We start from the raw sequence: 27,548 nt of genomic DNA on the forward strand, positions 1-27,548 counted from the left end.
ATGTTAATAGACTTTTACCTGGTCTGAAGCTTAGACAAATACGCCGTGATCTACTTGTTTAAACACACTATTAAATTACCATGCGTACCATGAAAATATGCGGATTCAGGTCTAACTCTTTACAAGGGGTGTTCATTTACTATATCAATATCACGTATTTGGTTTAAACGTTTAATTCAGGGTCACGTGTTATACAATGTGGTTTATAACATTACAAGCGAAGATTGATGAAACGGACAACTACATTTACTTCTACGAACAGCTTAAATAAAATTTTCTTCCTTGTTACTTTCGTTTTATAAAGAAAATACCATCGAAAAGGTATGTAAAAGGTTGGTTTTATTATTATGTGGGTAAAACATTTTACATGTATAAAACTAACGATGTATTATGATATAATTTTTTATGATTTATGTGTAATATTAAAATCGAATTATGTGTAAATGGCGTTTACTTAAATGACCTAGATAACCCATGTTTACGCAGGAAATATAAGGCTTATTGTTGATATTTAAAAACTTAATGTTGACACTGTAACACCAAATACAAGTCTAATATCATCTCACGGCACATGTTATTATACGATATAATTAACCTGGTCCTCATGGATATTTCGTTTACATTCGTAGCCGATTCAAATTTTATATAATGAAAATCGTGAAATAGTATTACGGATAAGTGAAGACAACTCATTATATTCTCGACGGAAGCTATTGTTTTCTATTTATGTCTTCATTTTATCCTCGCTTTCCTTCCAGACCATGTAAAAGAGAGGGCGAAAATTAATGAGGGCCAGGTTAAATATATCATGCGTTTTTGTTGTTTTGCCCGATTGGGAAACATACTGGTTCCGGCCGAATTCGGACAATATCGCAAAAACCCTGAAATGGGACAATTCGCGTCATATTTGGAACTTAGGATTGATTGAATATTAACTGGACCTAAAATATTAAAAAAAGGTTAAATATAAACTGATTCAATCGAGCAAGATGTCGTCTTTAAACCTATTTTGAAACAAAATTGAGGCAACTGTCATTGTCCCCACGCTTTTTGAAAAGCGTGGGAATATTGTGGTTATCTCCGCCGTCTGTCTGTCCGTCCGTCCGTCCTGGCCACTATCTCCTCCTAAACTATTAGCACTAGAACCTTGAAACTTGCACACATGGTAGTATGAGCATATGAGCGACCCTGCACTATTTGGAATTTTGATCTGACCCCTTGGTCAAAAGTTATGGGGGTTTGGGGTGGGGCCAGGTCAGAGATTTTTACACATTTTTTTTAGGTTTTTTTACTATAATTTCTTCATTTCTGCACCGAATGTCTTCAAATTGATACTAAACCTCTCTTATGACAATACGGTCAATTTAAACAATGCATGGCCCCATTACCAACCCTGGGGCGCCCCTCCCACATAGGACACGCCAACCTAAAATTGCCTTTTACAATAATTTCTTCATTTTTACACCGATTCATTTCAAATTGATACTGAAATTCTCTTATGACAATACGGTTAATCTCAACTATGCATGGCCCCATTACCAACCATGGGGCGCCCCGCCCACATAGGCCACGCCCACCCAAAATTGCAGTTTACTATAATTTCTTCATTTCTACACGGATTCACTACAAATTGATACAAAACCTCTCTTATGACAATACAGTCAATCTCAACTATGCATTGCCCCATTACCAACCCTGGTAAGCCCCGCCCACATAGGCCACGCCCACCCAAAATTGCCTTTTACTATAATTTCTTCATTTCTACACCCATTTACTTCAAATTGATACTGAAACTCTCTTATGACAATACGGTCAATCTAATTATGCATGGCCCCATTACCAACCCTGGGGCGCCCCGCCCACATAGGCCACGCCCACCCAAAATTGCATTTTACGATTATTTCTTCATTTCTACACCGATTCACTTCAAATTGATACTGAAATTCTCTTATGACAATATGGTCAATCTCAGCTATGCATGGCCCCATTACCAACCCTGGGGCGCCCCATCCACAATAGGCCACGCCCACCTTAAATTGCCTTTTACTATAATTTCTTCATTTCTACACCGATTTACTTCAAATTTATACTGAACCTCTCTTATGACAATACGGTTAATATCAACTATGCATGGCCCCATTACCAACCCTGGGGCGCCCCGCCCACATAGGCCACGCCCACATAAAATTGCCTTTTACTATAATGTCTTCATTTTTACACCGATTCACTTCAAATTGATACTGAAATTTTCTTATGACAATATGGTCAATCTCAGCTATTCATGGTCCCATTACCAACCCTGGGGCGCCCCACCCACATAGGCCACGCCCACCTAAAATTGCCTTTTACTATAATTTCTTCATTTCTACACCGATTCACTTCAAATTGATACTGAACCTCTCTAATGACAATACGGTTAATATCAACTATGCATGGCCCTATTACCAACCCTGGGGCGCCCCGTCCACAATGGCACGCCCACCTAAAATTGCCTTTTACTATAATTTCTTCATTTCTACACCGATTCACTTCAAATTGATACTGAACCTTTCTTATGACAATACGGTAAATCTCAACTATGTATGGCCCCATTACCAACCATGGGGCGCCCCGCCCACATAGGCCACGCCCAGCCAAAATTGCATTTTACTATAATTTCTTCATTTCTACACCCATTTACTTCAAATTGATACTGAACCCCTCTTATAATAATACGGTCAATCTAAACTATGCATGGCCCCATTACCAACCCTGGGGCGCCCCGCCCACATAGGCCACGCCCACCCAAAATTGCATTTTACGATTATTTCTTCATTTCCACACCGATTCACTTCAAATTGATACTGAAATTCTCCTATGACAATATGGTCAATCTCAGCTATGCATGGCCCCATTACCAACCCTGGGGCGCCCCACCCACAATAGGCCACGCCCATCTAAAATTGCCTTTTACTATAATTTCTTCATTTCTACACCGATTCACTTCAAATTGATACTGAACCTCTCTAATGACAATACAGTTAATATCAACTATGCATGGCCCCATTACCAACCCAGGGGCGCCCCGCCCAACTAAAATTGAATTTAACAATTATTTCTTCATTTCTACACCGATTCACTTCAAATTGATACTGAACCTCTCTTATGATAATATGGTCAATCTCAGCTATGCATGGCCCGATTACCAACCCTGGAGCGCCCCACCCACATAGGCCACACCCACCTAAAATTGCCTTTTACTATAATTTCTTCATTTCTACACCGATTCACTTCAAATTGATACTGATCCTCTCTTATGACAATACGGTTAATATCAACTATGCATGGCCCCATTACCAACCCTGGGGCGCCCCGCCCACATAGGCCACGCCCACCCAAAAATTGCCTTTTATTATAATTTCTTCATTTCTACACGGATTCACTTCAAATTGATACTGAACCTCTCTTATGACAATACAGTCAATCTCAACTATGCATTGCCCCATTACCAACCCTGGTAAGCCCCGCTCACATAGGCCACGCCAACCGAAATTGCCTTTTACTATAATTTCTTCATTTCTACACCCATTTACTTCAAATTGATACTGAAACTCTCTTATGACAATACGGTCAATCAAATTATGCATGGCCCCATTACCAACACTGGGGCGCCCCGCCCACATAGGCCACGCCCACCCAAAATTGCATTTTACTATGATTTCTTCATGTCTACGCCCATTTATTTCAAATTGATACTGAACCTCTCTTATGACAATACGGTCAATCCAATTATGCATGGCCCCATAACCAACCCTGGGGCGCCCCGCCCACATAGGCCACGCCCACCCAAAATTGCATTTTACGATTATTTCTTCATTTCTACACCGATTCACTTCAAATTGATACTGAAATTCTCTTATGACAATATGGTCAATCTCAGCTATGCATGGCCCCATTACCAACCCTTGGGCGCCCCGCCCACATAGGCCACGCCCACCCAAAAATTGCCTTTTATTATAATTTCTTCATTTCTACACCGATTCACTTCAAATTGATACTGAACCTCTCTTATGACAATACGGTTAATATCAACTATGCATGGCCCCATTACCAACCCTGGGGCGCCCCGCCCACCTACAATTGCCTTTTACTATAATTTCTTCATTTCTACACCGATTCACTTCAAATTGATACTGAAATTCTCTTATGACAATATGGTCAATCTCAGCTATGCATGGTCCAATTACCAACCCTTGGGAGCCCCACCCATATAGGCCACGCCCACCTTAAATTGCCTTTTACTATAATTTCTTCATTTCTACACCGATTAACTTCAAATTGATACTGTACCTCTCATATGACAATACGGTTAATTTCAACTATGCATGGCCCCATTACCAAACCTGGGGCGCCCCGTCCACATAGGCCACGCCCACCTAAAATTGCATTTTACTACAATTTCTTCATTTCTACACCGATTCACTTCAAATTGATACAGAACCTCTCTTATGACAATACGGTTAATCTAAACGATGCATGGCCCCATTACCAACCCTGGGGCGCCCCGCTCACATAGGCCACGCCCACCCAAAATTGCATTTTACATAATTTCTTCATTTCTACACCGATTCACTTCAAATTATTACTGAACTTCTTTTATGAGAATATGGTCAATCTCAGCTATGCATGGCCACATTACCAACCCTGGGGCGCCCCACCCACATAGGCCACGCCCACCTAAAATTGCATTTTACTATAATTTCTTCATTTCTACACCAATTCACTTCAAATTGATACTGAAATTCTGTTATGACAATATAGTCAATCTCAGCTATGCATGGTCCCATAACCAACTCTGGGGCGCCCCACCCACATAGGCCACGCCCACCTAAAATTGCCTTTTTACTATAATTTCTTAATTTCTACACCGATTCACGTCAAATTGATACTGAACCTCTCTTATGACAATACGGTTAATATCAACTATGCATGGCCCCATAACCAACCCTGGGGCGCCCCGTCCACATAGGCCACGCCCACCTAAAATTTCCTTTTACTATAATTTCTTCATTTCTACACCGATTCACTTCAAATTGATACTGAACCTCTTTTATGACAATACGGTTAATCTCAACTATGCATGGCCCCATTACCAACCCTGGGGCGCCCCGCTCACATAGGCCACGCCCCCTCAAAATTGCATTTTACTATAACTTCTTCATTTCTACACCGATTCACTTCAAATTAATACTGAACTTCTCTTATGACAATATGGTCAATCTCAGCTATGCATGGCCCCATTACCTATCCTGGGCCGCCCCACCCACATAGGCCACGCCCACCTAAAATTGCCTTTTACCATAATTTCTTCATTTCTACACCGATTCACTTCAAATTGATACTGATCCTCTATTATGACAATACTGTTAATATCAACTATGCATGGCTCCATAACCAACCCTGGGGCGCCCCGCCCACATAGGCCACGCCCACCCAAAATTGCCTTTTACTATAATTTCTTCATTTCTACACCCATTTACTTCAAATTGATACTGAACCTCTCTTATGACAATACGGTTAATATCAACTATGCATGGCCCCATTACCAACCCTAGGGCGCCCCGCCCACATAGGCCACGCCCACCTAAAATTGCCTTTTACAATAATTTCTTCATTTCTACACCGATTCACTTCAAATTGATATTGAACCTCTCTTATGACAATACGGTTAATATCAACTATGCATAGCCCCATTACCAACCCTGGGGCGCCCCGCCCACATAGGCCACGCCCACCTTAAATTGCCTTTTGCTATAATTTCTTCATTTCTACACCGGTTCACTTCAAATTAATACTGAACTTCTGATATGACAATATGGTCAATCTCAGCTATGCATGGCCCCATTACCAGCTCTGGGGCGCTCCGCCCACATTGGCCACGCCCACCTAAAATTGCCTTTTACTATAATTTCTTCATTCTACACCGATTCACTTCAAATTAATACTGAACTTCTCTTATGACAATATGGTAAATCTCAGCTATGCATGGCCCCATTACCAACCCTGGGGCGCCCAACCCACATAGGCCACGCCCACCTAAAATTGCTTTTTACTATAATTTCTTCATTTCAACTACGATTCACTTCAAATTGATACTGAACCTCCCTTATGACAATACGGTTAATATCAACTATGCATGGCCCCATTACCAACCCTGGGGCGCCCCGCCCACATAGGCCACGCCCACCTAAAATTGCCTTTTACTATCATTTCTTCATTTTTGCACCGATACACTTCAAATTGATACTGAAATTCTCTTATGACAATATGGTCAATCTCAGCTATTCATGGTCCCATTACCAACACTGGGGTGCCCCATCCACATAGGCCACGCCCACCTAAAATTGCCTTTTACTATAATTTCTTCATTTCTACACCGATTCACTTCAAATTGATACTGATCCTCTCTTATGACAATACGGTTAATATCAACTATGCATGGCCCTATTACCAACCCTGGGGCGCCCCGTCCACATAGGCCACGCCCACCTAAAATTGCCTTTTACTATAATTTCTTCATTTCTACACCGATTCACTTCAAATTGATACTGAACCTCTCTTATGACAATACGGTTTATCTCAACTATGCATGGCCCCATTACCAACCCTGGGGCGCCCCGCCCATATAGGCCACGCCCACCCAAAATTGCCTTTTACTATAATTTCTTCATTTCTACACCCATTTACTTCAAATTGATACTGAACCCCTCTTATGACAATACGGTCAATCTAAACTATGCATGGCCCCATTACCAACGCTGGGGCGCCCGACCCACATAGGCCACGCCCACCTAAAATTGCCTTTTACTATAATTTCTTCATTTCTACACCGATTCACTTCAAATTGATCCTGAAATTCTCTTATGACAATATGGTCAATCTCAGCTATGCATGGTCCAATTACTAACCCTAGGTCGCCCCACCTATATAGGCCACGCCCACCTAAAATTGCCTTTTACTATAATTTCTTCATTTGTACACCGATTCACTTCAAATTGATACTGAACCTCTCTTATGACAATACGGTTAATATCAACTATGCATGGCCCCATTACCAAACGTGGGGACCCCGTCCACATAGGCCACGCCCACCTAAAATTGCCTTTTACTATAATTTCTTCATTTCTACACCGATTCACTTCAAATTGATACTGAACCTCTCTTATGACAATACGGTTAATCTCAACTATGCATGGCCCTATTACCAACCCTGGGGCGCCCCGCCCACTTAGGCCACGCCCACCCAAAATTGCATTTTACTATTACTTCTTCATTTCTACACCGATTCACTTCAAATTAATACTGAACTTCTCTTATGACAATATGGTCAATCTCAGCTATGCATGGCCCCATTACCAACCCTGGGGCGCCCCACCCACATAGGCCACGCCCACCTAAAATTGCCTTTTACTATAATTTCTTCATTTCTACACCGATTCACTTCAAATTGATCCTGAAATTCTCTTATGACAATATGGTCAATCTAATTATGCATTGCCCAATTACCAACCCTGGTAAGCCCCGCCCACATAGGCCACGCCCACCCAAAATTGCATTTTACGATTATTTCTTCATTTCTACACCGATTCACTTCAAATTGATACTGATATTCTCTTATGACAATATGGCCAATCTCAGCTATGCATGGCCCTATTACCAACCCTGGGGCGCCCGACCCACATAGGCCACGCCCACCTTAAATTGCCTTTTACTATAATTTCTTCATTTCTACACCGATTCACTTCAAATTGATCCTGAAATTCTCTTATGACAATATGGTCAATCTCAGCTATGCATGGTCCAATTACTAACCCTAGGGCGCCCCACCTATATAGGCCACGCCCACCTAAAATTGCCTTTTACTATAATTTCTTCATTTGTACACCGATTCACTTCAAATTGATACTGAACCTCTCTTATGACAATACGGTTAATATCAACTATGCATGGCCCCATTACCAAACGTGGGGACCCCGTCCACATAGGCCACGCCCACCTAAAATTGCCTTTTACTATAATTTCTTCATTTCTACACCGATTCACTTCAAATTGATACTGAACCTCTCTTATGACAATACGGTTAATCTCAACTATGCATGGCCCCATTACCAACCCTGGGGCGCCCCGCCCACTTAGGCCACGCCCACCCAAAATTGCAGTTTACTATTACTTCTTCATTTCTACACCGATTCACTTCAAATTAATACTGAACTTCTCTTATGACAATATGGTCAATCTCAGCTATGCATGGCCCCATTACCAACTCTGGGGCGCCCCACCCACATAGGCCACGCCCACCTAAAATTGCCTTTTACTGTTTCTTCATTTCTACACCGATTCACTTCAAATTGATACTGAATCTCTCTTTTGACAATACGGTTAATATCAACTATGCATGGCCCCATTACCAACCCTGTGGCGCCCCGCCCACATAGGCCACGCCCACCCAAAATTGCCTTTTACTATAATTTCTTCATTTCTACACGGATTCACTTCAAATTGATACTGAACCTCTCTTATGACAATACAGTCAATCTCAACTATGCATAGCCCCATTACCAACCCTGGGGCGCCCCGCCCACATAGGCCACGCCCACCCAAAATTGCATTTTACTCTCATTTCTTCATTTCTACACCCATTTACTTCAAATTGATACTGAACCTCTCTTATGACAATACGATAAATCTAATTATGCATGGCCCCATAACCAACCCTGGGTCGCCCCGCCCACTTAGGCCACGCCAACCCAAATTTGCATTTTACTATAATTTCTTCATTTCTACACCGATTCACATCAAATTGATATTGAAATTCTCTTATGACAATATGGTCAATCTCAGCTATGCATGATCCAATTACCAACCCTGTGACGCCCCACCCACATAGGCCACGCCCACCTAAAATTGCCTTTTACTATAATTTCTTCATTTCTACACCGATTCACTTCAAATTGATACTGAACCTCTCTTATGACAATACGGTTAATCTCAACTATGCATGGCCCCATTACCAAACCTGGGGCTCCCCGTCCACATAGGCCACGCCCACCTAAAATTGCCTTTTACTATAATTTCTTTATTTCTACACCGATTCACTTCACATTGATACTGAACCTGTCTTATAACAATACGGTTAATCTCAACTATGCATGGCCCCATTACCAACCCTGGGGTGCCCCGCCCACATAGGCCACGCCCACCCAAAATTGCATTTTACTACAACTTCTTCATTTCTACACCGATTCACTTCAAATTAATACTGAACTTCTCTTATGACAATATGGTCAATCTCAGCTATGCATGGCCCCATTACCAACCTTGGGGCGCCCCACCCACATAGGCCACGACCACCTAAAATTGCCTTTTACTATAATTTCTTCATTTCTACACGGATTCACTTCAAATTGATACTGAACCTCTCTAATGACAATACAGTCAATCTCAACTATGCATTGCCCCATTACCAAACCTGGGGGCCGTTTCATCAATAATTACGTATTTTTATACGATCGTAAATTATGTATCGAGATTAATGTAGTCGTTTACGATTTTACATAAACTCCGTTTCATCAACGAAATCGTAAATGCAACATACATAAAATACGACTACTTAAATATACGTATTTTGTAACCGAAAAAAATAGTGACACAGTCTGAAAAATTGCATGACGTAATTTTCGCGCGTTCTGTCATCTAAGGAAAACATCGCAGAAAAAACATACTCCTATAAATATGAGGTCGATTTACGTCTAATTATTTGGATTAACAAAAACAATGCTAGTTGTGAATCGAAACAAAAACAAACATTGGAAAACGACGTGTAGACCGGTGTGGAATGATACCGATTGCTGTTTGGCCGACTCTCTCCTTCCGTTACTAAACGCAAAAAGAAGTTATTTTGGATGGAGACGGTTGAAATGTGAGTTGAGAACTTATTGGTCATGAATGAAGACAGCTGAAATAATTCGCTTTCAGGATAAATCTGAACGCGAATTATTTCAGCCAAGTTCTGCCCAAACAAAAATCATCAAAAGACTCTAAGGCGGCAATTGATTTTGACAAGAATGAAGATTATTTTTTGCTTATTTTCTTTATCCATGAATAAAAATATATTGGTAAGATAAGTTGTTTTGTTCTGTCTATGCAGAAATGCGACTGTGGTGTAGATCAATTAACAGTTTAATAATATAATTTAATATAGACCAATCAGAATTCAGGCTGACAATAATTAACAAGACATCATGGATTGAAAGTTTGTCATGTCAGCATTTCTGTGTTCAATTATCAAATATTTTATTTCAATAAGGTATTAGATTCACATGACACAACATGTTTAGTAATTACAAATGTCATATCATTGAGAATGCTATTTGTTTGTCTATTATATAGAGGATATTTGTTGGATTCGGTGGATTATCGTTTTTAATTCACAAGTGATCATAGACAATGATATTTTCACAAGTGTCGCAGCCACCAGTAAAAATATATATTTTATATGATCACGAGTGAATTAAAATCGATATTCCACCGAATCCAACAAATTTTCTTTTTATTTTATGCTTTTTTCACAGTTTATATACATTGTTAAAGAGTTTTACTTAAGAATGTTGTTGGGATTATGTTGTCATTTTGTCAATTAAATGACGTCATTTCACAGTTAACAGTGAAAATTATGGATAATTCTCACTGATAATTTTCATTGTTTGAAATAGTGAAATTATCAGTTTTAATCCACCGATATTTCTCTATAAACCACAGGAAAGCATTAAATAAATATCATTGTCCACAATAACTTATTATAGTGATGATTCACAAGATGTAAATAATCAACATTGATTTATATTGCTTTCTCTGCAAAACTGTGTTACATGTAAAGATCACAAATGCAGTTTTCATTTCTTTGTTTTTCTAGAAAACAGAATGTTATTCCTGGCTGAAGGACCAAAATTGAATGGACAGAGAACACGGTTGTCAAAACTCAAACAGAAGTTGTGTCACTCAGCTACGTTAAAACATAAAACTGAAGGCAGAAGCAACAAATAGTAATTATTAGTTTTTTTCTATAGATTATAGAAAAGCTGACTGCTAATAATTTCCTACAATTAAAATTTAACAATTTATGTTTTCAATTTTTAGCTGGGCTGTTTTCGGAGAAAACCCAAGCTATTGTCATAGCCAGCGTGTCGTGTCATCCGCGTCATGCTCAAACCTTATTATTTTGTCAATGTATTGAACTTTGGCCATAAAATCAAAGTGCTTCCACCTATAACTTTAAAACTTCATATGCAGCTCCACCTTGATGAGTTCTACACGCCTCACCCATATTTGGGTCACTAGGTCAAAGGTGAAGGTCACTGTGACCTTAAAATAATTCTGACAAGCTTTTATTCGTTAAAAAATGCACCTGCAGCCGAGCGTTCACACCTTTATGCGGTGCTCTTGTTTTTCATTGTACTCTGTTTTATGGGGATAAAGTATTGCTGCATTTTTTCATTTAACTTTATTACCGGTAACCTATTTACCAGGGTATGAACTTGTGTGTCAAGGTATTTTATGTAGAGCATTAGTGTCACACACAAATGTTGAGTTTAAATTCAGAAAGCTAGGTTAATTTTGCAATACAAAAACCAACTTTCACAAACAAAACCAGGTCATGTAGGCATGCTAACTTATTATGACCATAGTGTCATATGTTGTGTATTTAATATTTAGTTCTGTTAAATGTATAAACTAGTAAATTTATCTGCTTGCAGCAACATGTGAAGAATGAAGCAACAGCGTAACTTAAACTCGGGAGGAGATGTTGATGGCGTCAAGGGAAAGATATGCCATTCAGAGGAACATAAGCAATAATCATGAGGAACTGGTTTCTCTTTAAAAAACAAGATGTGTTTGTGAAACACAATGCCCCCCTATATGACGTTTGACCTTGAAGGATGGCCTTGACCTTGACCCTTCACCACTCAAAATGTGCAGCTCCTTGAGATACACAGGCATTTCAAATATAAAATTGCTAGCTTCAATATTGCAGAAGTGACATTACATGAGCAATTTTGACCCATATATTTGACCTTGAAGGATGACCTTGACCTTTCACCACTCAAAATGTGCAGCTCAATGAGATACACATGCATGCCAAATATGAAGTTGCTATCTTCAATATAGCAAAAGTTATTGCAAAATGTTAAAGTTGGCGCAAACCAACAGACCAACCAACCAACCAACAGACCAACCAACCAACAGACAGGGCAAAAACAATATGTCCCCCACTACTATAGTGGGGGACATAAAAATTAAATTTTAAATTGCTCAATTGTTTCTGGAACTTTTAATTGATTTTACATGTGATGGTGTTCAGTGAGTCTATGAAACTTATTATTACACATAATATCATGTAAGATATAAATTGTCATATGAATTGTAATACCATGCCCAGTTAATATATTGTACTTCCTGATTAATAATAAATATTTGTGAATGTTCTTTGTGTTTTATTCATTGAAAACTTGTGTCATAGCAACTGTTATCAAATACCATAAACATTATTATGATAAACATTTCAATAAAAATACAAAAAAAAAATGCACAGGTAAACAACATATTTTAACGGTAGATGACTAAATAATTGAACAGAGAATCATAAAGGGGTAAAGTTTAGTAAATACATTCGGAAACAATCTAATATACTGGAAAACTTCTATTTTTTATGACAATAATATCCATATTTATAGACAGCACTTTTATTATAATAAAGTACTGATACATTTACAAGCCCACTTTTTATGCCCCCTTCAAAGAAGAGGGGGTATATTGTTTTGCTTGGTCGGTGGGTCCACCAGATGGTTTCCGGATGATAGATATCTCAAGGAAGCTTAGGCCTAGGATCATGAAACTTCATAGGTAGATTAATCATGACTGGCAGATGACCCCTATTGATTGTCTGGTTACTAGGTCAAAGGTCACAGCGAGTCGAAAGTTCGAAACAGTAAAATGATTTCCAGATGATAAATTAAGAATGCTTACGCCTAGGATCATGAAACTTCATAGGTACATTGATCACGACTTGCAGATGACCCCTATTGATTTTCAGGTCACTAGGTCAAATGTCAAGGTCATGGTGACTCGAAATAGTAAAATGGTTTCCGGATGGTAACTCAAGAATGCTAACAGTTAGGATTATGAAACTTCATAGGTACATTGATCATGTCTGGCAGATGACTCCTATTGATTTTCAGGTCACTAGGTCAAAGGTCAAGTTCACAGTGACAAAAAACGTATTTACACAATGACTGCCACTACAACTGACAGCCCATATGGGGGGCATGCATGTTTTACTAACTGCCCTTGTTTTAATGTGGCTTTGAGAATGTTCATTACAGAGAACACCTTTGAGAGTGAAAGTCAGTGGGTAAAATATCTTTAGAAAAATTGTTAATGGGGAAAAGTACCTTGAGTATATGATCTTTTCTGGAGCTCAGATAAATGTTCAATATTCAAGGGACCTTTTCCAGTTTGGTATATTGACTAAATTAAAAAAATTAAGTTTAAGATTCGCAAACTTTTGTTGTAGTTATGATATTTGTGAGGAAACAGTAATACTGAACATTTACCATGCTCTAAAATATCCATTATATGCATCTTTTGACGATTTAAAAACTTGAAAATTTTTAAGCGTTGCAACTAACTGCTGCAACACTCGACGATTGAATAATTTGTAGAGTTCTGTTGTTGTCGTTATATTTTGTGACACGATGAGGATTGCTTATATAAAGTGTAAAATACATCACTCATTGTATCAACATGGACGGACAAGTGGTCTTAGTGTGAGGCTTTAACTTTAGGGGTCAGTGGTTTGAGGCCTGTAGGAGTTACTTTTTATCTTTCTTTAATTGTATTCTTTTTTTACTGGAGCTTTTTAGATCCAGCGTTTACATGTATCAATATAAAAGTGTTTAATGAAAAACTTAAATATCTGCCAAAATTTAGGAAAAGTTCCCTTTAAAATAAATATTAAATCAAGCACTTGGTAATATCTAACACATAACTTTTTTATTGGTCCTCTGAACATTGGCATTTTTTTCTTTCACAAACCTATAACCTTGAAGTAAATATTAGACAAATTATGCATACACAATTATAAAACATCAGCTGTTGTAACTATTGTGTCTAGACGATCAGGAATACCAATCCTTCCAAATCAGCTATGACACAACTTTACGCCATTTGGCTGAGTAGTGTAGCTCTGCCTATTCAGAGAAGACTCAAGGCATCTATCACTTTATAACACTTATAACTATAATTTTTTAACATTTTTTTATGAAACAGTTTGATCAGCTGCTGCCTCTTATCACATGCTGCTCCATGTACTGGTGTGTTGTTCATAACTTCCGGTTCCATCACGTTTCCAACAAATTCCTCTCTCAGTGGAACGTTTGAATCCAGACACAAGTTATGCAGAGGCATGTACACAGTTGATATTTCACAGCACTTATTGGACTTAAAAAGGCCAACATCCACCAGTGGCATGCAGATATCTAAACACATATCAAAAGTATTTCTTTAACATAGACATTTGTCAAAGTGACTAAATTGTCCTGATATCATTGACATTAATTTAATTTCAATATTAATTATATATAATATATAGCCTACAAAACACTTTATTTGTGCTTGTATTCACTATTAATGCACAATACCATTTAAATGCACTAGTAAACAATATTTCATATATAGAGTCTGAGGATAAGCAAAATGAATTTTTAAGATTTAAAATAAAATGAATAAAACATCAGTTTATTTAAGCGGACATTTTTTTATGAAACATCATATTCACACATGCAAACAACCCTCAGTTATAATAAAAGTTAATTTACATATAAATTCTAAAATTTGATAATTAAAGTTGTATGTTATCAAGCTTTAGAAGTTACGTTTGATTTAAGACACTGTGAGGCACAAGAAAGAGATTGGCACTAATACTTCATTTAAATACTGTGTGGTAAGTTGATCTCGCACTAATAAGACTAATATTTCCCAACCTATATAATATGTTACCAATCTCGTGATTTCAACACTCCAAATGCCCTTTCTACTACCCACGCTCTACAAAGATGGTCATTGTAGGCCTGTTCCGCAGCATGGGAGGGATGAGGTTAAGGGGTCATCAGGTTAGTCCTTAACGGATACCCACTATCTCCCAGCAAATGACCCTCATCATTGGTGCTCAGATATTGCTGTAAATTGAAATATTTTATTGGGCAGTTGCTTTGTCTTTGATAAAACAGCAGTCCACAGTTAATATTGTTAGATTAAGGTAGGAAAGCATCTCAATAAGTTTCACAAAACTAGCTTAAGTATTATCAAATCACTATATTTTAGTTACCTAGATGAAATAATGTAACTTAAGACAATATTTAAAGATAATACTGATAGCTGCATTGGCTAACACATAAAAGAACAAAAGCTTGTTCACTCAGTGCTAATGGTGCTTATTGTGGTAGTTAATGATTTTTGCGCATGTACGTAACTAATTATTATTAGATGTCAAAGATGATAAGCATTACGCTTATCTCAACCTTATATGGTATTTATCTGCTTTTATACCAAATTTAATGATAAGGTAATGAATCATAATACTGTATTTACATTTACCTCATGCTGGCGTCAGCAACAGCCTGCACATTAATGGCATGGAATCCTCAGTAAACATGTCCCTTGGCAATATGCAATATGCCAAAATCGATAAAAAATAAAAGTTATTCATAAACATGAGAGTGCTCATCATTTCATGTTCACATTACCAACACAAAAGGGAGGAATGCAGAAAAGGAGTAAATAAATAAAAAAGCCCCATAAATATGCATGAAATAAATTTTTTGGATGGGGGATGCATATTTATAGCACTGCAGAATTGAATTTGACAAATAAATAAATTGTAATCAAAAGAAAACAATATAGAAATAATTAAGGTAATTGTTCTGCAATTATTAAAGACATAAGGTACAATCTACTTTACTCACGCTCGATTGGTTATTCACAGCTTGGGTACTACTTACATGTACACCTGGTATCATTTAGCATACTTGCATGTACCTCGGGTAAGGTTAATATACTTAAACGACCCGGTCCTTATTAGACTGTACCCGAGTTGTATTCCTGCCCAAAATTCGATGTGGTACAGTGCACTACAGATAAATGTAAAGCCATATTGTTAATCTAAATTAAACTTACCTTTTGAAAAAACTGCATCAACATGCTTTTTGAGTATAAATTTCGATAATATAAAGACTATTTGAGAATAAAAAAGACATTAATGTGAACATAATTTTAAAAAATTAAGCCTACAGCAACCCATTTAGCATTAAATTTCTTGCTATGTTAAAGTATATTAACTGTAATAGCCAAAGTATATTAACTGTAACAGGGTTAGCTCTACATGTAAGTATACTTAAAGAGGACCCGGGGTACAGGTAAATAGTATCCGAGCTGACAATGACCAATCGAACAACATTGTAATCAAATGAGAACAATATAGAAACAAATAAGGTGAGTTTTCTACATTTATTAAATACATAAGGTACCATCAGCATCTACTTAACTCACCAATACAATAAACTTGTTTAAAAAAGCAAACACAAACAATATCATGATGTCATATTCATTTTCATGATGTTATAATCAACAATTTCGAGGTAAAGTATTGTTCAATCATAACATTTAGAAGTAGAACAACTACAAGTTCAACATTAGCGGGTGCCGGGTGGGGTAAATCAGTCTGCACATAAAGGCATCGATAAGTACACGTCGACACAAAATAGAATGAGTTTAACATAAAGTCATTTGTAAAGAAACACAACAATAAATGCTTAAACTAATACCGGTAGTCATCGAATGCTTTTATTAAGAAAAGATACAACAATTACTTATTCTTCAACCATTTTGCAAAATCCGAGTTGTCAAATGCTCAGTAAACAAAGGGCAACTACTCTAAAGTTTTTGGGTTAAATGCTACTTATTTGCTATTTGAAAATAAATAAAATTTTATAATTATACTTGTTTAAATCAATGATTTTTCCGCCTTATTTACATACCTACGCGACGGAATGAAAGGGATGAGCTCGCCGGTAAGTTGGTGCTATGTCTTCCCCGATCAAAACCAACAAGCGCTCTATTCCGCCCTTACTTAGACGATATATCGAAGCAATGTTCTCATCTCTTAGGTTTTCGAGAACAATTCTCTCCCTAAAAAGCCTTGGCATTGGTAATTTTTCGTCTCCTGTCATCGTGGATGACAAAACGACCGCCATTACGTTAATTTACGGGTGCCCTTACCCAGTCGTATATTTATGTATGAAATTTATGTAATTTTAATTTACGATTTGCTTGATGAAACGCGATTTCATTGAAACATCGTAATTTATGTAAATCGTAATTTACAACTAGTCGTAAATCGTTGATGAAACGGCTCCTTGGTAATTTTTCGTCTCCTGTCATCGTGGATGACAAAAACGACCGCCATTACGTTAATTTACGGGTGCCCTTATCCAGTCGTATATTCATGTATGAAATTTATGTAATTTTAATTTACGATTTGCTTGATGAAACGCGATTTCATTGAAACATCGTAATGTATGTAAATCGTAATTTACAACTAGTCGTAAATCGTTGATGAAACGGCTCGCTGGTAAGCCCCGCCCACTTAGGCCACGCCCACCCAAAATTGCCTTTTACAATAATTTCTTAATTTCTACACCCATTTACTTCAAATTGATACTGAACCTCTCTTATGACAATACGGTCAATCTAATTATGCATGGACCCATTACCAACCTTGGGGCGCCCCGCCCACATAGGCCACGCCCACCCAAAATTGCATTTAACTATAATTTCTTCATTTTTACACCGATTCACTTCAAATTGATACTGAAATTCTCTTATGACAATATGGTCAATCTCAGCTATGCATGGCCCCATTACCAACCCTGGGGCGCCCCACCCACATAGGCCACGCCCACCTAAAATTGCCTTTTACTATTATTTCTTCATTTCTACACTGATTTACTTCAAATTGATACTGAAACTCTCTTATGACAATACGGTTAATATCAACTATGCATGGCCCCATTACCAACCCTGGGGCGCCCCGCCCACATAGGCCACGCCCACCTAAAATTGCCTTTTACTATAAATTCTTCATTTCTACAACGATTCACTTAAAATTGATACTGAAATTCTCTTATGACAATATGGTCAATCTCAGCTATGCATGGTCCCATTACCAACCCTGGGGCGCCCCACCCACATAGGCCACGCCCACCTAAAATTGCCTTTTACTATAATTTCTTCATTTCTACACCGATTCACTTCAAATTGATACTGAACCTCTCTTATGACAATACGGTTAATATCAACTATGCATGGCCCCATTACCAACCCTGGGGCGCCCAGTCAACCTAGGCCACGCCCACCTAAAATTGCCTTTGACTATAATTTCTTCATTTCTACACCGATTCACTTTAAATTGATATTGAACCTCTCTTATGACAATACGGTTAATCTCAACTATGTATTGCCCCATTACCAACCCTGGGGTGCCCCGCATAAATAGGCCACGCCCACCCAAAATTGCCTTTTACTATAATTTCTTCATTTCTACACCCATTTATTTCAAATTGGTACTGAAACTCCCTTATGACAATACCGTCAATCTAAACTATGCATGGCCCCATTACCAACCCTGGGGCGCCCCGCCCACATAGGCCACGCCCACCCAAAATTGCATTTTACTATAACTTCTTCATTTCTACTCCGATTCACTTCAAATTGATACTGAACTTCTCTTATGACAATATGGTCAATCTCAGCTATGCATGACCCCATTACCAACCCTGGGGTGCCCCGCATACATAGGCCACGCCCACCCAAAATTGCCTTTTACTATAATTTCTTCATTTCTACACCCATTTATTTCAAATTGGTACTGAAACTCCCTTATGACAATACCGTCAATCTAAACTATGCATGGCCCCATTACCAACCCTGGGGCGCCCCGCCCACATCGGCCACGCCCACCTAAAATTGCATTTTACTATAATTTCTTCATTTCTACACCGATTCACTTCAAATTGATACTGAACCTCTCTTATGACAATACGGTTAATATCAACTATGCATGGCCCCGCCAACATAGGCCACGCCCACTTAAAATTGCCTTTTACTATAATTTCTTCATTTCTACACAGATTCACTTCAAATTGATACTGAACCTCTCTAATGACAATACAGTCAATCTCAACTATGCATTGCCCCATTACCAACCCTGGGGCGCCCCGCCCACATAGGACACGCCCACCCAAAATTGACTTTTACAATAATTTCTTCATTTCTACACCCATTTACTTCAAATTCGTACTGAAACTCCCTTATGACAATACGGTCAATCTAAACTATGCATGGCCCCATTACCAACCCTGGGGCGCCCCGCCCACATAGGCCACGCCCACCCAAAATTGCATTTTACTATTACTTCTTCATTTCTACACCGATTCACTTCAAATTGATACTGAACTTCTCTTATGACAATATGGTCAATCTCAGCTATGCATGACCCCATTACCAACCCTGGGGCGCCCCACCCACTTAGGCCACGCCCACCTTAAATTGCCTTTTACTATAATTTCTTCATTTCTACACCGATTTACTTCAAATTGATACTGAACTTTTCTGATGACAATACGGTTAATATCAACTATGCACGGCCCCATTACCAACCCTGGGGCGCCCAACCAACATAGGCCACGCACACTAAAAATTGCCTTTTACTATAATTTCTTCATTTCTACACCGATTTACTTCAAATTGATACTGAACCTCTCTAATGACAATACAGTCAATCTCAACTATGCATTGCCCCATTACCAACCCCGGGGCGCCCCGCCCACATAGGCCACGCTTACCCAAAATTGACTTTTACAATAATTTCTTCATTTCTACACCCATTTACTTCAAATTGATACTGAACCTCTCTTATGACAATACGGCCAATCTCAACTATGCATGGCCCCATTACCAACCCTGGGGCGTCCCGCTCACAAAGGACACGCCCACCTAAATTGCCTTTTACTATAATTTCTTGATTTCTGCACCCTTTTACTTCAAATTGATACTGAACCTCTCTTATGACAATACGGTCAATCTAACTATGCATGGCCCCATTACCAACCCTGGGGCGCCCCGCCCACATAGGCCACGCCCACCCAAAATTGCATTTTACTATAATTTCTTCATTTATACACCCATTTACTTCAAATTGATACTGAACCTCTCTTATGACAATACGGTCAATCTTATTATGCATGGCCCCATTACCAACCCTGGGGCGCCCCGCCCACATCGGCCACGCCCACCCAAAATTGCATTTTACTATTATTTCTTCATTTCTACACCGATTCACTTCAAATTGATACTGAACTTTTCTTATGACAATACGGTTAATATCAACTATGCATGGCCCCTTTACCAACTCTGGGGCGCCCCGCCCACATAGGCCACGCCCACCCAAAATTGCCTTTTACTATAATTTCTTCAATTCTACACAGATTCACTTCAAATTGATACTGAACCTCTCTTATGACAATACGGCCAATCTCAACTATGCATGGCCCCATTACCAACCCTGGGGCGTCCCGCCCACAAAGGCCACGCCCACCTAAATTGCCTTTTACTATAATTTCTTCATTTCTACACCCATTTACTTCAAATTGATACTGAACCTCTCTTATGACTATACGGTCAATCTAATTATGAATGGCCCCATTACCAACCCTGGGGCGCCTCGACCACATAGGCCACGCCCACCCAAAATTGCATTTACTATAATTTCTTCATTTCTACACCCATTTACTTCAAATTGATACTGAACCTCTCTTATGACAATACGGTCAATCTAATTATGCATGGCCCAATTACCAACCCTGGGGCGCCCCGCCCACATCGGCCACGCCCACCCAAAATTGCATTTTACGATTATTTCTTCATTTCTACACCGATTCACTTCAAATTGATACTGAACTTTTCTTATGACAATACGGTTAATATCAACTATGCATGGCCCCATTACCAACCCTGGGGCGCCCCGCCCACATAGGCCACGCCCACCCAAAATTGCCTTTTACTATAATTTCTTCATTTCTACACAGATTCACTTCAAATTGATAATGAACCTCTCTTATGACAATACAGTCAATCTCAACTATGCATTGCCCCATTACCAACCCTGGGGCGCCCCGCCCACATAGGCCACGCCCACCCAAAATTGACTTTTACAATAATTTCTTCATTTCTACACCCATTTACTTCAAATTGATACTGAACCTCTCTTATGACAATACGGCCAATCTCAACTATGCATGGCCCCATTACCAACCCTGGGGCGTCCCGCCCATATAGGCGACGCCCACCCAAAATTGCCTTTTACTATATTTTTTTTCATTTCTACACTGATTCATTTCTTATTGATACTGAACTTCCACGGCCCCATTTCCAACCCTGGGGCGCCCCTGGGTCAAACATGCGGCGTGGGGATACGCCTCGGCCTCTGCCGCGCAATTTCTAGTTCATTTTGTGATTGTTTGAATGACAGTCAGGATTTATTTGGGAAAGTGGCGTGTACTGGTTTTTGCAAAAAGATGACAAAAAAACTTGCTGATATCGTATAATACCATAGCAATATTTACCTGTTGCCATTATTACCGTTTTGATATTTGATATATCTTTCGTGAACAAAGTAATTGCTAGGGTAAACATTTTTTAAAAGCTATCGTGACTTAAATTGATACCTTTATTGACCCCGATCGTTTTGAAGAAAGCAATGCAAAGACTCTTTGTGATTATATTGTTTTGATTTGTTTTTTCAGAATGGCTTTTGGATCAGCAATAATTATTGTTAACAACGTATTCGAAGGTCGCAATATCCGAAATGGCGCAGACAAAGATTACAATAATATGAAACAGATGTTTGAAGAACTGGGATTTGAAGTTAAGCCGCATTTCAATAAAACTGCATTGGAAATACAAACTGAATTCCAGAAAGGGATATACCTCTTACTTTAAGCTCATCTCTTTTTTTGAAAAAAAAGATAAGATATTGTTATCACCTGAGCGTCGTCGTCAGCGTCGGCGTCTTCGTCGGCGTCCGGTTAAGTTGTGTGTTTAGGTCAAATTTTCTCATAAAGTATCAAAGCTAATGCATTCAAACATGGCACACTTACTAACTAGCATAAGGGGACTGGTCAGGCAAAGTTAGATAACTCTGGCTGGCATTTTGACGGAATTAAGTGTCCTTTTTATACTTAGACAATTGAAAATTGTTTAAGCTTTGTGTTTAGGTCCACTTTATTCCTAAAGTATTAAAGCTATTGCTTTCATACTTGCAACACTTACTTACTATCATAATGGGACTGTGCAGGCAAAGTTATGTAATTATGACTGGCATTTTGACATAATGATGGCTCCGTTTAAACTTAAGAAATTGAAAATTTGGTTAAGTTTTGTGTTAAGGTCCACTTTATTCCTAAAGTATCAAAGCTATTGCTTTCATACTTGCAACACTTACTGACTATCATAAGTAGACTGTGTAGGCAAAATAATGACACTCTGACTGGCATTTTGACAGAATTATGGCCCTTTTTGTACTTAGAAAATTTAAAATTTTGTTACGTTTTGTGTTAAGGTCCATTTTATTCCTAATGTATCAAAGCTATTGCTTTCATACTTGCAACACTTACTAACTATCAGAAGTGGACTGTGCAGGCAAAGTAATGTAACTCTGACTTGCAGTTTATCAGAATTATGGCCCCTTTTCTGACTTGCATTTTGTCAGAATTATGGACCCTTTTATACTTAGAAAATTGAACATTTCTTTAAGTTTTGTGTTAAGGTCCACTTTATGCCTAAAGTATCAAAGTATTGCTTTCATACTTGCAACACTTACTATCATAATGGGACTGTGCAGGCAAAGTTATGTAATTATGACTGGCATTTTGACATAATGATGGCTCCGTTTAAACTTAAGAAATTGAAAATTTGGTTAAGTTTTGTGTTAAGGTCCATTTTATTCCTTAAGTATCAAAGCTATTGCTTTCATACCTTCAACACTTACTGACTATCATAAGGGGACTGGGCAGGCAAAGAAATGTAACTCTGTTTGGCATTTTGTCAGAATAATGGCCCCTTTCATACTTAGAAAATTGAAAATTTGGTTAAATTTTGTGTTTAGGTCCACTTTATTTCTTCAGTACCAAAGCTATTGCTTTAATACTTGCAACACTTACTTACTATCACGAGGGGACTTGGCAGGCAAGTTACATAACTCTGGCTGGTATTTTTACAGAAGAATGTCACCTTTGTATACTTAGAAAATTGAACATTTGGTTTTATGGTTAGGTCCACTTTATTCCTTAAGTAATAAAGCTATAATTGCTTTCATACTTGCAACACTTACTAACTATCATAATGGGACTGTGCAGGCAAAGTTATGTTACTCTGACTGACATTTTAACAGAATTATGGCCCTTTTTTACTTAGTAACTTTGGATATTTGGTAAAATTTTGTGTTTAAATCCACTTTACTTCTTAAGTATCAAGTCTATTGCTTTCAAAGTTAAAATACTTTCTTACTATTATGAGGGTACTGTACCTGGCAAGTTGAATTTGTCCTTGACCTTTGAATGACCTTGACTCTCAAAGTCAAAGTATTAAATTTTCTTATAATTGTTATAAATTCTTAATTTATGATAATCCATTTTTAATTCATACTGTGACCAAACAATAATTACCTGACATACCACAATATACTCCACCCAAACCATCCCCCACGCCCCACCCCAGAATTCCTCCCTCCCCCCCCCCAAAAAAGTATATATATATATATATATATATATATATATATATATATATATATATATATATATATATATATATATACACTGTGGATACGTGTGGCAAGTTTTCTTATAATAATCAGTTTGTGTCAGCTCTGTTAAACATATGAGGCTCTGTTAAACATATGACGTATTTCAACTTTGACGTTTTTATCTTTTGTGTGCATTGCCTTCGCGACCACTTATATTATTTCGATTTTTGGTAACCGAATTTTAGATAACCGAATTTGCTATTCTTTCCGCAACCCTACCTTATACACATTTTGTCTGTGTTATATCCTTTACATTCAGCCGTACGGACATTGTAAAACACCAGAAATTTCTGATTATTTATTAACTTTATCAATTCCAGCGTCTTCAATACAAAGTGGCATCATTGTGTTCGTCATTAGCGCTCATGGGGAAGAAAGTCACCTTGCGAACATCAACTCTGACGGAACCAAGGTGTACGATCAAATGATAGTTGGGTACGACGGACAGACGGTCTCCGTCAATTACCTTCTCAGTCTGCTCGATAATGACGCGCTTAAGGGAAAAACTAAGTTGTGTTTTATACAGGTAAATGTTTACGGCAAATTATCTTGAAAGCGCAAATTTATTACAGTCATCACGGATGAATAAATTAACGATTATTACTATCTATTCAAGAAGATGTGCAATAAGTATTAATTGATCACAAACTGGTATATATTTCATTAAATGTGTTGTTTTGTATAGTGTTTTTTTTTCAAATACCATCTTCTTCCATAACACATTTGTTTAAAGACATTATCGCATTAAAATAATATTATTATAAAAAATGTAATCGATCCTTTGGGTGCGTGTATCAAATCATTTTTCCAACTTAATGTAGTTTTCTGTTTATATATTGACATAATATTAATGAAAATGGAAACATGCAGTGTATTGCAGTGTCTATACCTCTTTATTATTTAGTTTGTATTGTTTTATATAATCATTTACACTTATTTTATGAAGTTTTCTGTTCAGAGTGAGTAACCCAATATTCAACGTTGACAATAAATTAAGTTTAACGAGATTATGCGATGGAATCATTATCTTTATGAGAAACACGATAATGTACCTCGTTTAAAGATAATGCCTTTTTTAAACTGTTAAACAAAATTCACTGAACATACTTAAATAACACAAACGTCATAATATATGTTTAGACAAAATTTATTTAAAATAACAAAACTGTGGACCAATAACGCTAACTTATCAAAAACAATTATTGAACAAAATCATATTAAACAAAAGTGACACGTTCATTTAGATATCTATAGCATTGCAATAACTTAGTTGAACGTGGATAAACAATCGTGAGTTTATGCTTAGGCTTGTAGATCGATCAAAAATGGTGACAAGGCACAACAGGTGGATCTGGGCGTTACTGTTGGGGTTTGGACTTGCTGCAAATCTGTAAAGCAAAAGTCGATGACAAAGAAGACGACATTGTGCGTGACAAAGCAGACGACCTGGTGCGTAAGGCTTAGAAAAGTTATTCACATTGTATAGCAAATGTCTTAGTAATCAATTGTTTTAAGCCTTTTTATTTAGTGTAGTCATTATGAAGTGCTGTCGTTTTGATGTTGCTACTATATACGTTATATGTAGTTGTATGTTTAATTCACAAAGGGATCTGAAAGTGAAGATGAGACAGACCCAGGAGAAGGGGACACCGGAGTGATGCCGAAGCTCACCGAAACAGAAATAGGACCAGAAAAATCTGCGAACGACTCTAAAAGTGAAATAGCGCCAGAAAAATGCGAATCTGAGATTGCATTAGCACCTGTTCAATGTCCAAGAGATTGCCTTGTCATGTACGGAGTTCAACCACGTAAGTGTGTAATGATTGGTGCATGGTGTCCCATGGCCAGATATAAATCACATCATAAAATATGCTTCAGCATATACTTATAGACATTGGAATTAGAGACTATGCGGTAATACATTTCTTAAATTGATCATTTGCACGGTATATGATCCACAAATGATCGAAAATTACAGTTCCATAAATCAGCTTTTGGAAAAAAAATCACGATCAAACAAATAATTTTTAGAATAAATAAAAAACTATTGATTGCTGGAATTTATCATCAATAGCAGTTCCATAAATGATAACTACACTCGTATAAGTAGTGTTTGAAAACAGTTTAATGGAAACACCACACATCATCTCCCAAAGTCGTGAGTTAAGAACTGTAACTTAATAAATCAATCGAACTTTACATAATAAGCCTCAACATCAACATCAAATACGTTTATATAAGCGTACCAATGTTTCTCGGAAAAAGAGAAAAAAAAAATTTCAATAAAATTACTAAATTGCAGCATATTCGTAAGAGAACATGTATTAAATTTTACAAATATATTGCAAAAGCCATTATTTTGAGGACCATATCAACTGTTTTATTTTAGACAAGTGGCTTTGCGGGGGAAAACATCGGGGTCGTGGATGTTACACTACATGCATAAAGAACGCAACTTCCTAAAACAAAATGACGGAAATGTCCTGAAGTACTTGACAACTGTCCTGAGGAAGATGGCTGACCATCGGTCAACGTATGGTGATCAGAAAGTGAAACTTTGCGGCACAATCTATCACCGATTGACTCACCAGGTTTTCATGAAGAAAATGTAATACCAGTTGTCATTGTTCGATACAATATGTATGATGGTGTGGGTGGGCGACAATTTAGACAATCATTTGAAATTTAGTTAGTTGTCTTTATATTTTTGTTGTTTTGACGGCACAAAACCACGTGTCATGTAAAGCAGACGACATAGAATTTAAGTAAATTGAAGGCGTTCTCCGTCGATTTTCATGAACGACACTTTCTTAAAAGGTGAATATTAGAAACGACTTTTTCCGCGGGCTACAACGTGTTTGAATTTAGTTTCATTTATAGGTCGCATGTTTCGTAAAACGCTTAAGGATCATCATCGTAAGCGGCAGCAACAACAACAGGTTATAGCTACATTCGAAATTAATCTTCAGCATTAAAATTATTGTGTTATTGGGGGTTATGATTAATGTTTTATTTTTAACAGAGAGATAGCACATCTTTTGGGTTACATTTACTTTACCAATGTTTTATCAGGTGTTGATTTTGCGGTTTAAAATTACTTTAAGCAACTAATAACGTAAACAACTTAAAATCTTATGAACTGCTAATAGTCTAACCTCTGCGTAACTATTCGACTGGCCCCAAGCCTAACTACATCATTACATGCCGCTAACACACACTTATTAATTATATACGACTCATAAATAATGATTATCTAACATGATTTAATCGTCCTTTTTTACATTTTGACAGTAAACGATTAGCAATAAGTTCAATTATTTATATAAAAGAAAACAATTATTGCATTCAAAAATCAAGTTGACACTAGAAATCCCTCCAGATATGGTCTAATTTCACTTGTAATTGTTGTGTCTACTGTTAGACCCGAAGGCGGAGCAAAACTGCAAGGTGTTTGTTACTATTTAAGTACAAAGGCCGCGGCCAATTTAGAATTTAACGAAGATATCCGGCTTGCTTATAACGTCAACCACACCTTTGC

The 27,548-nt window shown here is 37.8% G+C and overlaps 1 protein-coding gene across 1 annotated transcript; it reads left to right on the top strand.

The window, feature by feature from the left end:
* The first annotated feature begins 105 nt into the window (after positions 1 to 105).
* LOC127876166 (caspase-7-like) lies at positions 106 to 27,548 on the top strand. The gene is made up of 6 exons (XM_052421168.1): positions 106 to 321; positions 21,954 to 22,127; positions 24,329 to 24,536; positions 25,317 to 25,459; positions 25,617 to 25,818; positions 26,400 to 27,548. The coding sequence occupies exons 2-5, from the start codon at positions 21,955 to 21,957 to the stop codon at positions 25,666 to 25,668; spliced, it is 576 nt and encodes a 191-aa protein (XP_052277128.1). The 5' UTR covers positions 106 to 321; position 21,954; the 3' UTR covers positions 25,669 to 25,818; positions 26,400 to 27,548.

The sequence above is a fragment of the Dreissena polymorpha genome, chromosome 4 (genome assembly GCF_020536995.1).
Source record: "Dreissena polymorpha isolate Duluth1 chromosome 4, UMN_Dpol_1.0, whole genome shotgun sequence".
Classification (NCBI taxonomy): domain Eukaryota; kingdom Metazoa; phylum Mollusca; class Bivalvia; order Myida; family Dreissenidae; genus Dreissena; species Dreissena polymorpha.